The sequence below is a fragment of the Parus major genome, chromosome 1 (assembly GCF_001522545.3).
Source record: "Parus major isolate Abel chromosome 1, Parus_major1.1, whole genome shotgun sequence".
In the NCBI taxonomy this organism is placed as follows: Eukaryota; Metazoa; Chordata; class Aves; order Passeriformes; family Paridae; genus Parus; species Parus major.
This window is the reverse complement of record NC_031768.1, coordinates 87,361,809-87,376,651: the sequence shown is the minus strand read 5'-3', so window position 1 is coordinate 87,376,651 and position 14,843 is coordinate 87,361,809. Positions and strand designations below refer to the sequence as shown.

Sequence of the window (14,843 nt, the reverse complement as noted above, 5' to 3'; positions counted from 1 at the left end):
GGATTGATTTCCTGCCTTTTGTTCCAAATAAACTGTAGAAAAGGTTTGTGTAAGGGCGTGTGCCAGAGCATGAAAATGGCCAAGAAGCCAGGAGATCTTCCCTGGTCCTATATTCCTAATGCCTCACAATTTTCACCTAACACTGAAGAAGTTAAGAAAAGGTCATTCACAACGCCAGCTGCAGTTGCAGTGATATAATAAGAAAATAATGGAAGTATTCCCTGTCTGTGCAGGAACCCCAGAGGCCCAATTCAGGGCTGCACAGCTGACCAGGCAGTAAGAAAGACCAACCACTTTCCCTTGAGTGCACAGCAAAACTACAGCAATTGGCATTTTTTGCAAACGGTGAGTTCTTGGGTCTTCCACAATTTCCATGTTGAGCATCATCTCACTCTGTGACTACATGGGAAAGCTACCAGGCTATTTTCTAGAAGAAAACAAAGCCTTAGAATTTAACACCAAGCTTCTCCTCAGCAATTTTCCAATGATGTGAAAGAGGTTACTTAATTCCTCAGCAGGCACAATTAGGTCAGCTGAAGGTAAAGACTGATCCACCAATTCTTTAGAGTTTGTTTATTCAGTAAACATCTAGTTACAAGTTTCACAAATTAAAAAAGTGGGGGAGCTGACTGAAGAGGGGTCGGGGGCCCACAGGCTGATCCAGCTTTTGTTCTGCTCCTCCCTTCTCCAACGCACACATCCTTCTGCTTCTCCACAGATGCACCAAGGAGCAGCAGGGGAATCGAAGCCTCTGTCCCGGTGAGGGGACTGACAGGGGGTTCCAGCAGAATTCCCTCGTATTCCTTTCACAGGGGACTAAACACAAAGTTCCGAACCAGCCCAACCCAGCACAAAAAGAGTGGAAAGGATGGAAGAGGCAAGGTGGCAGCTCCTCATGCCCAGCACTACTGGCAGAAAGAACAGAGCCAAGGGACAGCAGAGAGGGAATGGGCAGTTAATGTGTTCCTTGCACATCAGTGAGATTTCCCATGCCCCACTGCAGCACCCAAATGGGGTGAAAAAGAGCAATGCAGAAGATTAGTTGCTTTGTTTAAATTCTTAAGTGGGAGGGAGGTTAATACTAAATTTGAGGAGGGTCCAAGTGGTGCTTTGAAGGGGCTTCAGAGTTTCACTGTCTGTACCTGGGAGGAAAGGAAACAGAAGACATAAAAAGAATAAGTGGTGCCTAGAAAGGAGAAGACAGATAAAGACATGTTTAAACCTGATGTCTAGACATCAAAAAAAAGGGAAAATGTCCCTTTTCAAGCATTAGATCACATCCTAGTGAGCCCTATTCAAAGCACAGGAGACCAGACACCAGCACTTATATTTCAAACTGGATGGACAGCAAATAGTCTCTAAGTTCTATAGAATGACAATATAAACACTCCACAGATTGCAATCCTACATCATGTCATACTATTTCAGCCATCAGTTAAGGCTGACACTACAGGTCTTTTGTTCATGACAAAGCTAACTTAAACAGCTTCCATCTTCCTGTTCAGCACAGCATCTTCTCAAAATTCACACCTTCCTCTGCTTTCTCAAAGCGGGAAAACCCCTTTGCAACCAAAACTTCAAAATAATGTAAGGTTAGTGCAAAGGAAAAAAATGACCCTGTGGTTCAGAGGCAGAAGACAAGGAAGGAACTTGTTAAGACTCACAAGAGCGTGTAGGTAGATTTGGGGGTGGCCACACTGCACCCCCCACAAGGTCTGCTCCGAGTTCACCAGTCGTACCGGCGGGACTGTCTGGAGGGAGAATCCTCAGGGCCCTGGATGGCAAGACGAGTTCCCTCGGCCCGCCGGCCACCGCTGCCTTCATGACGCCGGTAATCCAGGCCCCGCTGCGGCCGGAACCGGGACGTCTCTCGCCGCCACTCGTCGTCAAACGCGGCTGCGTCACCTGCACAGGGAGACAATAAGCTCGGTGGGGAGGAGCAGGTGGGGAAGCGGCACCTGGCTTTGCAGGGAGGAGAACACGGGCGCTACTCACTTTCATCCATGTTGATGTAGTCCTGCCTCTCCTCCTGGTCACCTGTGCGATGGTTCCGGGACCGCTGCATGATATGGGCTCTCTCCCTGATGTGGTGTCCAATCGACATCTGTTCCAAGCCACTGTCTGAGTCCCTTACAGTTCGTCTTGTCTCACGGATCTGGGGGCAGATTCCCACATAGAATCAACATTTTCATTCCTTCTCCCAGCCTTCTAAGGCACCCTGATTCCTGCCTCCAGTATTTCAGCCAATTTGCACTGCCACCCCTCCCAGGACGTCAGGCGCAACGTTAGGAAGAGGGAAGAATGGATTCCCCACTGCCAGCACTTCCCATTTCCTCCCAGGCGCCCTTGGCACGGCTCAGTGAGTCACAAGAGCACAATGTGCTCCTCGAACTGCAGCTGACTGCAAAGCCAAAGTACTGTGGGCGGCCACCCACAAAGCCACCAAATGAAGCCCACCCTCTCACAGCCTCCTCCTTACCCCACCAGGTGCTGAACGCATTTCTGAGGTCTCCTGATAGACTTTGGGCCCATCACCCAGGTTGGAATAAGAGATGACAGTTGAGGAGGTAAATGTCTGGCAGTTAGCACCACTTGTCATATGCTCCTGCAAGAAGGAATGGGGAATGGTGGAAAGAAGGGATGGGAGGGAAGAAGAGATGGCATGTAATTCTCTCTATACAGCAAATTAGGAAGAAGTTACAATAGGAAGAAGATAATCCCCATGAATCCATTTTTCTGGAGAATACATCTTCCTGTTAAATTAATACTTATTTCTTGCTAAACAAGTCCACCCCCACACTTCCTTCCTCACCCCTCTCCTCTCCCTGCACTCAGGAACAAGCTCTGTCACTGACTCCCAGCAATGAAGCAAAGCTTACAGGCTCTGCCGCCTTGGCAGGTGTGGCTCTGTCCATCCCAAGCAGCACAGTAAGACGAGAGGCACTAGAGGGACTGCAGAAGCACCCTCAGCACTCCCCTCAATACTGAACATGGAGGGTCCTTACCATGTTTCCAATCATGTCGTTCATCATCCCAAACATATCTATAAAGCCACCTGCCTGATAAAAAGGAAAAGAGAACACAAGAGTAGTCACTCTGGGAAGAGACACGAGGAAAGAGCAACAAACCATTTGCAAGAAAACCTGCTGCCTAAGAAGAACAACCTTGATTTTTTTCACAGGAAAAAAGATCCCCAGAATTTGGTATGGCTGTTCTCTCCATTCTCTCAGGTTGCATTGCCCAGTGTTCTGGCAAAGGTTGTTCTTTTAGTTTGGATCCAACTACCGATGCACTGGGGCTTGTGAGCCTGGGGGCTCAGCAAAGTTAGGAGAAGAAATTGCAGCATTTGCACTAACACTGATCTTAAGGAAGTTTCCTCTGATTGTTTTCTTTCTAGCATAACAACAAATTTTCTGATCTTCCCCTACAAACACCTGCGTTTTCCATCCTGTAAACCTGAATGCTGCAGTAACACCCTGGGCCAGCAGGTCTCACAGGTTAATTGTGCAATATGTAAACAAAATTACAATGTCAGTTCAAACTTGCTGATTTCTTTCTTTTTCATTTCCTCGAGTAGCCTCTTGTTCTCATTTCCAGCAGAGCAGTACTCACACACAATGTTATTATGCTTTGAAGTCTATGTGTTTGTAGTCTTATTAATCCTCCTCTGAGCTACAAAAATTCTGGGACGCTAAAATCTTTTTCATTGAGGTAATTCTGCAGAGCAAGACAGCTAAAGTTGCTGGATCTGGACTAACCTATTTCCACTGTATTATTTCAGTGGAAGATGGAGATCAGCACGCTCTGAGCACGGTGTTCTCACGTACACACAGCCATTCCCATTCCAGCCCTGTTTATCTGAAGCATTCCGCTGGCTTCTCCAGCCGCCACCACTGGCAAAGGAGGTGCAATAATCCCCTCTGCCTACTGATGGCCAAGTCCTTTCCTCACATCCTCACAGCCCCTCCATTACCTCCAGATCTGCAGCTTCTTTTCAGACATATGAGGTTATTAAGGGACTACCTGCTCTTCCCAGATATTAACTGTCCCAATTCCCATGAAATATTGTGCTGTAACAGCTTTATGGCTTTTCTCTGGTCAAGGTGCAAATACAGCTTCTCCATATACACAGAGCTGGACTCTCTCTTCAAAAACAGCTCAGGGACAGGATTAAAGCATTAGAGGAGAAACAAGGTAAAGGCCTGAAGTCATAAAGCAACTCAATGAGAGGTCCAAGAGAAACCAGATGCTTCCAGTTTCAGTTCAACACCCTCTTCCCTATTTCATTTACTATAAATCTAAAGCTCATCCTGGTCTCCTCAGACATTCCCATCCTCCCTACCTGGTAGGGTAGCTGGTCATGCTTACAGATGGCTACATTTTAGCACTGGTTACACACAGTGCTGATGAATCTCAGTATGGAGCCACTACTTGGAAAGCCTCTAATCTGACCCAGAAAAACAGAAAACTTACCATGCCGAGCATCCCAAAGGGTGAAACGGCTCCTGCCTGCCAGGAGAACAAAAAAACAGAACAGAGAATGACTTTGCAACAGCCAAACACAAGATCCTCATCAGAACACACTAATCTTTCTCAGAAACAGAACGGGGAACACTCAGGCTCTACAAACAGATCAACAAAGGCTCCAATGGATTCCTGGGGGTTCAAGCTATAACACCCCTAAGAAACCAGGTGATGCTCCTAAATTTTTCCCCATTATATGAATTCACATCCTTGAGAAACAACACATATTTATGCCTTTCCTCCCATCCAAACTAGAACGCAGTTGTGTTCAACACATTAATACAGGTGGGGTAAAGAGGACCAGAACACCACTGCCTAAGAGATTTATTCTGCACCCACCACCTGAGTGGAGGAGAGGGGGGTGCCCAAGCCAGGAAGAGTGGGAGACAGAAGCTGACTGGGCAGTTTGAGAAATTCCAGCCTGTACTCAGCCCCTCTGTTACCTGCATCCTGCGGCCAGCCTGGCGAGCCCCAGGTGTGGTCCCATCCGTGATGCCCAGGAGCGGCCCGAACCCGAAACTCCCGGAGAGCATGCGGTTCATGTGCTGCCGGTGGATGGCAAAGGGATCCCTTTTGGAGAGGTGGGAGAGAACAATGGTGAGGACAAAGCCCCATATAATCCATTCCTCCCAGCTCTGAGTTGTTCCTGACACAACTGTACATTCCTTACCAAACTGAAAATTCAGAATCCTGAGAAGTCTGTGGTGTCTATGGTGATTACTAGGGCTGGAGGGGACCTCTGGATTCCATCACATTTCTTGTGATAGTAGGTTTTATACTACAGAAGCCCTCTCAGGTACTAATCTCTCAGTACTGTCTGCTCAGAAGTAGGTTGGTGTTCTGCTTCCAGTACTGCTCTGGAGCAAAGTATGGCCAAGGCCACTCCACAACCTCACTGCTCGAACATCTTTTGTAGGGAGGTGCACCAAGACCTTCCTGGCTGCAAAGTGAGGGCTATGCTTAACGGCACCAGGGAGCAGGAGACCCTACATATGGTCCTCTCACCCCTGCATGTACATGGACACAAACAGGGAAATACAAGACTGGAGCCTCCCGAATGGACCGCATGGCCTGACACCCCCCTGCCCCCCAGGGGTTGAGACCACATGCAGCTTTTCCAGATTTGAGGGAGAAAGGAAACAATAACTGGGATCCCTAACTGGTTTTCCCTTCTTTTGCAGCCTCCACTCTGAGGCATGCAGGCATTCACATGTGTTAGTGAAACAAGAGGAGGAAAAGGAAGTTAAGGATAAATAGTCACAGAATACGGTGGCCACAATAAAAAACTTCTGGGAAATACCATAGCTTTTTTCCTGCACATCTTACAGTCTGCAATTATCCCTCTTGAGCAGTAATGACCTCTACAGCACAAGACTATTCCTAAGATCACAGAAGTAACCACTGCAAACCAGTACTTTTCTGTCTCTACTGGAAATGCTTCCCATAGTAAAAGCTAGACTCATACCTGCCAAGTTAATGAGAACGCACTGTCATTCGATGACTAACTGGGACATCAAGGTCTCCTCTCCTGCTAATTTGCTCACAGCTGATAAAATTCTTGCTTACTACTGATTTCATAAGCAAAAAATGGATTATTCTTCTATGTGCATGAATTTCACCAAATTTCTAGTAGTGTCTTGTTTAACATAATCAAATTCTTCCTGTATTACAGTCTGTTCCTTATCCACTTTGGCAAGGGCTGCCAACTTAGTGTCACTGCCAAAATTTATCAATAGCATCCAATTTCTGTACTGAGGACAGAAACAAAAACATTCAGTGAAAGGAATCCCAGGAAGAGTTCTTGGGACCTTTGTTAGATTTCAATACTTGTGTTTCAAAACTACTCGTTGTCTTCTCTTTACTTTGTTCCTCACAACTTGACAACTGCTTCAGCAGCCTTCTCCAGCTCCATTAATGACTTCCTGTGCAGAACAGCAACAAACACTGGACAGAGCAGCAGATTTTATCTACCTCAACTGCAACCCTACTTTGCATAAGGAAAATAAATAAATAAATAAATAATCCTTGCGCAAAGAAAAAGATTAGTTATTCCAGCCCTCTCTCCCTCTCAGTCAGCTGCGACGCCTTTTGGCCTACTTTATTACGCTTTCCTGCAAGACCACGCTCCAATATCGCGATCCCTGTTATCCGCCGCGCTGCCCCTCCAGAGGATGTTTGTGTTTGTCCCCAGACAGCTGCGCTGCAGCGGCTCCCCCGGGCCCGGCCGGCCTGTGCCCGCCTGCTGGGACGCGGGGGCAGCGCACACCTCCCCGGGGACGGTCCCTGCCGCAGCCCTCCCTCCTTCCCTCGCTCCCTGCCGCCCATCCCGCCGCAGGATGCCCACCCCGACTCACATGGCAAACATGGGGTCCTCCGGCTCGCCATCCCTCATCAGCCGGAACATGCTTCCCTCGCTCGGGGGCGGCCTCTGCGGAGGGGAGAGGGCGGTGAGCGCAGCCGGGGCTGAGGGCGGGGAGGGGCGGAGCGCCGGAACCGGCCCCCCCGCCCCGCCGCCAGCCCGGGCAGGTGATGGCAGCGCTTCCCCCCGGTCCCGCCCCGCCCGCCGCGCCCCTGCCCAGCCGTGCCTGCCGGTGTCGGCGGTCCCGGTTCGGCGCAGCCCGAGCCTCCGGGCCGCTCACGCCTCCGCGCCCATCGCGTCCCGGACCGCGCTGCCTCCGCCCCGCCCGCTCCACGCATGCGCGACCGCCCCGGGGGAGGGCGCGGGCGGGGCGGGGCCGGACGGCGCCCCCTGGCGGCCCCGCGGGCGGCGCCCCCGGGCCGCGGCTCCCGCCGGGCAGCCCGGGAGAGGGGACCGGAGGATGCGGTGCTAACACACGGACCGGGCAGGCCCCATCGCTCCGCACAGCTTCCTCACCACGGGCAGGCACTGATCCCTCCTCTCTGCGGACCAGTAACGGGACCCCTGGGAATGGCCTGGACCTGTGTCAGGGGGGCGTCTAGGCTGGATATCAGGAAAAAGGTTTTTCACTCAAGGGGTAGTTGGGCACTGGAACGAGCTCTCCGGGAAAGTAGCCACAGCACCAAGCCTGACAGAGTTCAAGAAGTGTTTGGACAATGATCTCAGGCACAGGGTGTGATCCTTGGTAATGGTCCTGTGCGGGGCCAGGAGCTGGACTCGATGATCTTGATGGTTCCCATCCAACTCAGAATATTCTGTGATTCTGTAGTAACCCCTGTGGCACATGGCCAGTTGGTTCCTGGCCAGAGTCCACAGCGATGCCTGGCTGCTGCAGAGGCAGTACTTACCCCAGGCTTCCTGCACAGCATAGGAGTTCAGGAGGCACCCATGGGGCTGCTTGGCTGTGCTGAGCACGTGGACAGCGTGTGCACACAGTTCTCTGCTGGCAGAAGCAGGGAAGATACTTTGTAAGCCAGCTGTGGGTCACCACTGGTCCTGGACAGCTACTGGGAATCACAGGTGAAGCGTAGGTACTTGTGTGCACCTACAGCAATGGTGGGGAATCTCCAGAAAGCAGGGGGATGACACCTCTGTCACCATCTCTGGGGAATGCTGGTTGCCTTCAGTTCCACTGGATTACAGGGAAGAGAGCGGACTGACTCATCCCAGCTCCAGCCCAGGGCACGCTTCCTCAGTGGTGCTTCTGTTGACTTGCATCCGGCCCACCATGTGCAGGAGCCAGACTGGACCTGTGCCAGAGGACTGGAAATAGCAGGTTGCAAGAAGTGGTTGAGAAATCGAGCTCCTGAGTCGTGGCAGGAGCCATGTCCTTGGATTTCGGAGTCTGACAGAGGAAAATGACCCAGTGGCATGCTTCATGTGTGGAATGCAGAGAGGACTTCTTGCTGCAGCAGGTGTCAAAACTGCTTGGTATTGAGAAGACCTCTCACAGGAGGCCCGTGCCTGTGTGCATGCAGAAGGCTCTTCAGAAGTCCCTTCTGTAAACAGTAATTGCAGTCTGCAGAGGCTGAAACCAAAACGTTCACAATAGGGGAACTGTCGACAGCACTACAGTGCAGGATCATGAGGTGGACACAAGTCCTATGGGCAGGGCACGGGCTAAGCAGGGCCAAACCTCTCAGAGGGAGGTTGTTCATAAGTGAGCTGCTTAAACAGCCTCCTGTCACCAGCTCAGAGCTCATCTGTGAGTGCTGAAGTTCACACAAAGCCCTCGTTGGCACTGCCTCAACCTCTCTGATGCTGCTTCTGCAAACCTGAATCATCCTTCAGAGACCTCCAGTCTGGAAAGCCTTTCCTGTCTGGTGTGTTTTCCTTTCGCTCTGAGGCTCTCTTGGTGTTTGATTGGAGTGCAGAGGTGACCTCAAGTGTCAGGATGCAAAGGGAGGTAAAGAGCTTCTAGGGCAGAAATGTAAACATCTCTTAGGGTTTTTTCTTGTTTTTCTTTCTTCTTTTCCCCAGATCTGGGATAAAATAAATTGCTGTCTCCTTGATATCAGTGAGCCTCCCACTCCTGCAATGTCCCAGAGATGGTAGGGCTCTCTCGGTTTTTCCAAATTATAAGTCAGGCATTGCTGCCCTCAAACACAGAGGGGAAAGGAACAGAAAAGAGTCTGGAACAAACACTGCGTTGCAGATCTGGTTTTTGTCCCTAATGCTGCTTCTCTGCAAGCACAACCCAAGGGCTGAGTTTGTAAGGCTGGGGGCTGGGGCTGTGGCTCTCCCTGGGTATTTCTGCAGCCTTACAGGCAGTCCCTACACCTGATGGACACCTTACCAAAGGCTGCATTTCCAGGGCCATTGTCAGTTCAGCAAACCTTGAGGGAGCCTTGCTTGCAGAGATTCGTGTTGGTGGCAAACACGGTGTGAAACCCTGGAAGGAGGAATTGGAACGGCAACCTTTTTGTGGAATGTGGACATGGCCACAGTTCTGAGGAATGCAGGATTTGTTGCTGCAGTATTCGTAAGAGAGGATTCTGCACAGCACTCGCCACGTTATCCCCGATGTGCTCCAAGGGGATGGCTATTTGCTGGCTCAGAGTAACGAGCGACGTGAGGTTGTGAATGAAAAGCACGGCTCCCATCTTGCTCCTCTCACACTCTCTATTCAGGCCGCTCCTCTTTTCACCATGAATAAAAACCATTATGTCTCTCCATTTCCTTTCTTTTCCCTTTTTTTTTTTTTTTTTTTTCCTTTTTCTTGTTTTTTCCCTTTGAGCTGCCCAGGTTGTGCTGGGGGCGGGCAGGGGAGGGAGAGGGCGCTCAGCGGGCGGCCCGGAGGAGGTGAGCGAAGGGCGGGACGGAAGGCGATGAATGGCGCCGCTGCCGCCGGCTGCTGCCCGCGGCCCCCCCGGCATTCCCCGGAGCCCTCACGGCACTGCCGGCCCGGGGAAAGCAAACTGAGCATCACGTGGGGAAGGTAAATAAAGGGCACGGCGAGAAAACCGTGCCGTGTTACCTGCTGCTGGCACGGACCGGAGGGCCAGGAAGGCAGAAAACGGCTTCCTAATGCGGCCGAATATTCCAGGGCCCCTGTGGACGCCTGGAAGACAAAGAAATCCTCGTTAGCAGAAGTCAGAGCTACCCACAGCCATTTCCTCATTGGCTCCCTTCATCTGTGCCTCTTACGTAATCCTCACCCAACAACTAACTCTGACCTCAGATGAAGGGCACCCTGAGTGAAGGACAGCTCCGATTTGGTCCTCAAATGTGACAATTCGTATTTGGGATGCTACAGCCGGCTTGTGGTGGCTGCAGCTTGCGTTGCGTGGCAGAGATTACTTTCAGAATATTTTGCTCGTGTTAAGAGTGTGTCTGTCACGCTGTGAGTGAGAACCACGACCTCCATCTGTGCTGCGTTAGCAAAGAGAGGCTCACAAAAAATCGCGATTGAAAACATCCCTCCCCTTTCCAGTCTTCTGACAGGCTGTGTCACCCCTCGTCATTCCCTTTTACTCCTCTCGCTTCCTCTCCTTGTGCTACCTACTCTGCTTCCCAGCCCTCCTGCAGGGCTTATTTAAATACGCTGCCTCTCAGGAAACCATTTCCCAATGCAAAGTTGGCCCGTGGTTGAATCCTTGGGTATTTCTTCTCAACTTCACTATACGGCATCGTGAAAGAAGAACAAAGCGGATTATCTGCAGGGATTTTTAATGGACACAGTACAGAAAGATGAACAGCGTGGGTTAAATACATAAATGCATTCAAACACATTCCCTCTGCACATGGATATTTTGCGAGTTTTGCTGTAAGTGAAAGGACAGATGTTCTCTGTTTCTGGATTTATGTAAATCTAAGAAAATTTAATGCAAATACACATCCTTCTGCTCTTTTGTTATTCAGCAAACGGTTTGGAACAGGTTTGGAACCACTTAGGAGTTAGCTCAGTAAATATAATTCTTAAAACACCCAGTTATTATGTTTTGCTTTTGCTCAGAAAATGGCTCATAGTTAGTTAGTTCAATCTTCAAAATAAACACAAAAGTCACCGTCCCCTCTGCCCCCATCAGAACACAGTGACATGACTAGCAAGGTAATAAACCAAAATGCATAAATAATTGCTTCTAGGTGCGTTCACCCTGCATTTGCTGGGAGCAGGAAAATAGATACCACGCATGAAAGCCCAAACACATCTTAACCACGTGCTCACATATGATGGCACACGCCTGCAAGCTCAACACATGCCTCAGTAGAAAAGTACCATACTTCCTACAGTCACAAAAGTAAAAGAGTATAACAGAGGGAAAATATCCCCTCCATACACAAACAAGTATGTACTGCACCTAAAAACATGCACATGCCTACATGAACACCAAGCACAAACAGGGTACAGCACCAAAATTGTCACACTGTATGGAGAAAATGACATTCCCATTGTTGTCTGGGCTGGAGGCAGAAACGGACAGTGTCTGTTCCACACAATGATCTGTTATGTAACTTCTGCACCTCCCTCATTTTGTCTAAGGACATAAGTCCCCGAAAAGGATGGAATATATTCTGCTGAGTTGGCAAAGCAACTACAGACAAAGACTACAGAACATAGTGAGCAGGGACTGGCATCTGCAGAGCGCACAATGAGTGTACTTGCGTTTGCAACAAAGGGGAAAGCACAGATGGGGAGAGGAGCAGAGAAAAGCTGCAGATCGATCTGGCAGGCGAAATGCAAAGTGGCACATATCAGGTGGAGGAGCAGAAGTCACAGGGAAGAGCTAGGTGAGACAGTCAATGGATACCCTCAGGGCTTGAAGGAAGCAGCTGCACACTAGAAGCCCAGGGAATCTCACCACCGAGATTCAAAGGGCAAGAAGAGTCGGAATGCAGAAACAGGCAGGTCACAAGGAATGAAGGAGAGTTTCATGTTGGATTTAAGGGGAAAAGCATAGTTGATACAATCATGCAGGGCAAAATGGGACGTGAAAAACAAAGGAGTGGATGTGAGATAAATTTTGTATGTAAGATACACAATGTCACAAAGAGAAGCCAGGGAGAGGGCCATGGGAAGAGTGCTGCCAAGAACACAGGTAGGAGACAAATGCCAAAAAGCTGCAGATGAGGTAAAAATTGCAAAGGGGATGTGGTGGGGAGCGTGGAAGGGACAATGTGAGGTTGCACACTGCAAGTGCTGGGGAGGAAAGAAGAGGTCGCTACTGCCATGCCACAGGACCCAAGAGCTGACCCAACAGCTCCATCCCACAGGCTGCTGGAAACGAGCTCCCTTTGCACAAACAGGTGTTTGTCTATTTTGCATCCATGGGTGCGCAGTCTGTGTCAACACGGAGCTTTGGGCACGGGAACACCTCTGAACATAATCCTTTGCTTTCTCCCCTCTAGGATGTTGTGTCAAGGCCTGTTTGTGCATTAATGTGAAGATGTCTTTGCCAAGGGATATATGTCAATGTAATTTTGTGCTTTTAGTAGTTGAGTGTGTAAAGGAAAAGGATAAAATCCTGGATTGGTGAGGAGAACAGCAGAGCAATGAGCCACACGCCTTCTGACAAGCAGAAGCAGAGAGGAACAACATCTGGACACTCTATATAATTTTTTTTGGCTCCTATTTGTAGGTATATATCTAGAAATTAAGATTTTCTTCTTGCGAAAGAGAAGGATGAAAGAGGGGTACTTCAACCAAACAAGGGCTGGAACGCTGATAGCAGCTAGACCTGAGAAATTGGCCAGATGGGTTTTGTGAAACAGTAGGGGAAAAAAAATTAGTGCATGAATTTTCATAATTTGGTTTATTTTGGTACTAGTCTAGATCTGTGTGTCTGAGTTACAGGACTGTTTTTTGGGGCAGGCACTCTGCACTGTGTGTAGCTGGGAAGAACGTCAATTAGTCAGATCATGAGAGAAGCAGCTGTAGCTGTGGAGGAGACGAGATGACAAGGTGGGGACCTTCTATCTCCCTGTCACACAGATGATAATTTATCTAATCTCTTTCATACTTTCCTTCAAGAGATACGTACTCAGTGCCCTCTGTTCCATGAATACCAATGGCTTTTGCTGTTAAACACTCAAACTGAGACACATTCGATTAAACTCAAGAGCACCAGTTCTAAATCCTGACTTTGCAGAGATGCTGAGTTTGTATCTGAAGGACAAGAAGGGCTTGTGTGCCTCAATACATTCTTCAACCAGATGGATTAATCACCTTGCCTTGTACCTGCGAGAATGACTCAGTACACGTGTACATCCCAAAGCGCTCATGTGCACGCTTAGTTCGGTATGTAGGTAGGCCTGCAAACACGTGCAGATTTATTTTCCTTTTTCTTTTGTATGAGCCTGTGACTAAGAGCGGGACAATATAAACCTTCTGGGATAGGTGAAGGGAATTTAGTCATCCCAGTCTGCTCAAGCTGGTAAACAATGGGCTGAAGCATGGCTACAAGAACATCTGTTTCGTTAGCAACAAATCCCTGCAGCTCCAAGTCAACACCTGCAGTTCTACAGGAAGGACCTTTGGCTAAAGGGAGACTCAGAGTTGGGCGGTGATCCTTCCCAGCCCGGAGGGAGGCACCGACACAGCGTCTGCCCGAGTCCAGGCTCGAGACAGGTGGGCGGCAGGGGTCAGCGTTGTACGCCGTGCGCTGCCCGGCCGGCAGCCCGGAGCGGAAGATCGGTCCCGGGCGAGTCGGAGCCGAGCCCAGCGGGACAATGCCCGAACCACGGCGACGGGACCGGCGCACCCCCGCGCCCTCGCGCGCCTTCCCGGCGCCCCACGTGCCAGCGGCCCCTCCCGCCTCGCACTGCACCAAACGGCCCCGCGCTCCCGCCCCGCCGGCGCGCCGGCCACCGCCAGCCAATGGGAAACCTGTTGCCAGGCAGAGAGCTCATTTGAATGGCCCAATCAGGCGTCCCAGCCCGAGCCCCTCCTTATATGGGGAGCGGGGGATGCGATCGCTAATCCGCCCCCCCCGCCAGAGCCGGCTGCCCCGCCCACTCTCTTCGCGAAGCACCGCCCACTGGCTGCACGAGGCCCCGCCCACTATCTCCGCCGCGCGCAGAGCGCGGGAAAAGCGCCCAGCGCCGGGCGGGCAGGCGGGGGGGGAAGGTGGGGAGGGAAGAAGGGGAGGGGCGGGAGGAGGCCCGCCGCCGGGAGCGCTTCCAGCGGGAGGAAGGGCGGGCAGCTGGAGTGGAAAATTCCAGGCAGGAGGCCGCGTGTCGCCAGCGCTGCCCTCCCACACGGCCCCGCAGCGCCGCTTCTCGCCTCCCCCGGATTCCTCCTGGAGAGCCAGCCCGCCTGTACGGGCGGCTCCCCTGGCGTGCTGCGGGTAGAGGGCTCGGCTCTCCTCCCCGGACACTGCCCGTCGGAGCCGGAGCACCTCGGCGCGGAGCGGGGCTTTCGGCTGGCCTCGACGGGGCTGTGCGGCGCCTTGTGGGGACCCGCGGTGCGCCCCCGCTGCCGGGCGGCCGCGGCTGAGCGCACATTGTTCTAGCGGCCCGTCCCTCTCCCCTCCCTCCTCCGCCTCCCGTCCCTCTCTCCTCCCTCCCCAGGTCCCTCCTTCCCTCGTCACCGGCGCTGTATAAATCCCCTGCCCCGGCGGATCCCCCCACCGCGGGAGACCCTGGTACTTTGGCCCCCGGGGCGGGATCCTGCCGCCGCCTACGGACCGCTGGGACTTCGCGCTCCCGCCGCTGACCCCTCCTCGCTCTCGCTCTCCCTTCCCTCCCTCGCACGGTTCCCACCGGCCTCTTCCCTTCGCAACCGGGGGGCCAGGATGTCGGAAAAACGCGTCGAGGAGGCACCGGCGGAGCTGAGCGCTAAGGTGAGACACCTCCCTCCCCTCCCGCTCCCCTCTTCCCATCCTCGCAACCGGCCGCGCTCCCGACGGGAGGGAGGGAATGGGCTCGGCGGGGGAAGTGGGGGGGGGCCCCGAGGGCTCCG

At 51.7% G+C, this 14,843-nt stretch overlaps 2 protein-coding genes across 3 annotated transcripts in view; one reads left to right on the top strand and one right to left on the bottom strand.

Moving 5' to 3' along the window:
* Window positions 1-558: 558 nt before the first annotated feature.
* Window positions 559-7,219, bottom strand: MLF2 (myeloid leukemia factor 2). 2 transcript variants are annotated; one of them, XM_015639270.2, is made up of 9 exons: window positions 7,110-7,219; window positions 6,879-6,952; window positions 4,968-5,094; window positions 4,474-4,509; window positions 3,006-3,059; window positions 2,480-2,605; window positions 1,996-2,155; window positions 1,665-1,905; window positions 559-1,142 (listed from the first exon to the last, which is right to left on the bottom strand). In XM_015639270.2, the coding sequence occupies exons 2-8, from the start codon at window positions 6,926-6,928 to the stop codon at window positions 1,727-1,729; spliced, it is 732 nt and encodes a 243-aa protein (XP_015494756.1). In that variant the 5' UTR covers window positions 6,929-6,952; window positions 7,110-7,219; the 3' UTR covers window positions 559-1,142; window positions 1,665-1,726. The 2 variants fall into 2 exon arrangements, with proteins under 2 accessions (XP_015494756.1, XP_033372896.1); XM_033517005.1 differs by lacking the exon at window positions 7,110-7,219 and having other exon boundaries at window positions 1,740-1,905.
* A 7,263-nt stretch (window positions 7,220-14,482) lies between these two features.
* PTMS (parathymosin) overlaps window positions 14,483-14,843 on the top strand; it is a 3,672-nt gene continuing 3,311 nt past the window's right edge. The window contains exon 1 of the mRNA XM_015617757.3: window positions 14,483-14,724. Coding sequence (XP_015473243.1) covers window positions 14,677-14,724 — 48 coding nt within the window. The 5' untranslated portion in view covers window positions 14,483-14,676. The remainder of the gene's footprint in view (window positions 14,725-14,843) is intronic.

Bases quoted from the DNA above. Each gene is read 5' to 3' on its own strand.
- MLF2 (XM_015639270.2), bottom strand. From the start codon at position 6,928: ATGTTCCGGCTGATGAGGGATGGCGAGCCGGAGGACCCCATGTTTGCC. The intron at 5,095-6,878 runs GTGAGTCGGGGT...CCTCTCCAAAAG, and splicing joins GAGGACCCCATGTTTGCCAT to GGATCCCTTTGCCATCCACC. The intron at 4,510-4,967 runs GTAACAGAGGGG...TTCTCCTGGCAG, and splicing joins AGGCTGGCCGCAGGATGCAG to GCAGGAGCCGTTTCACCCTT.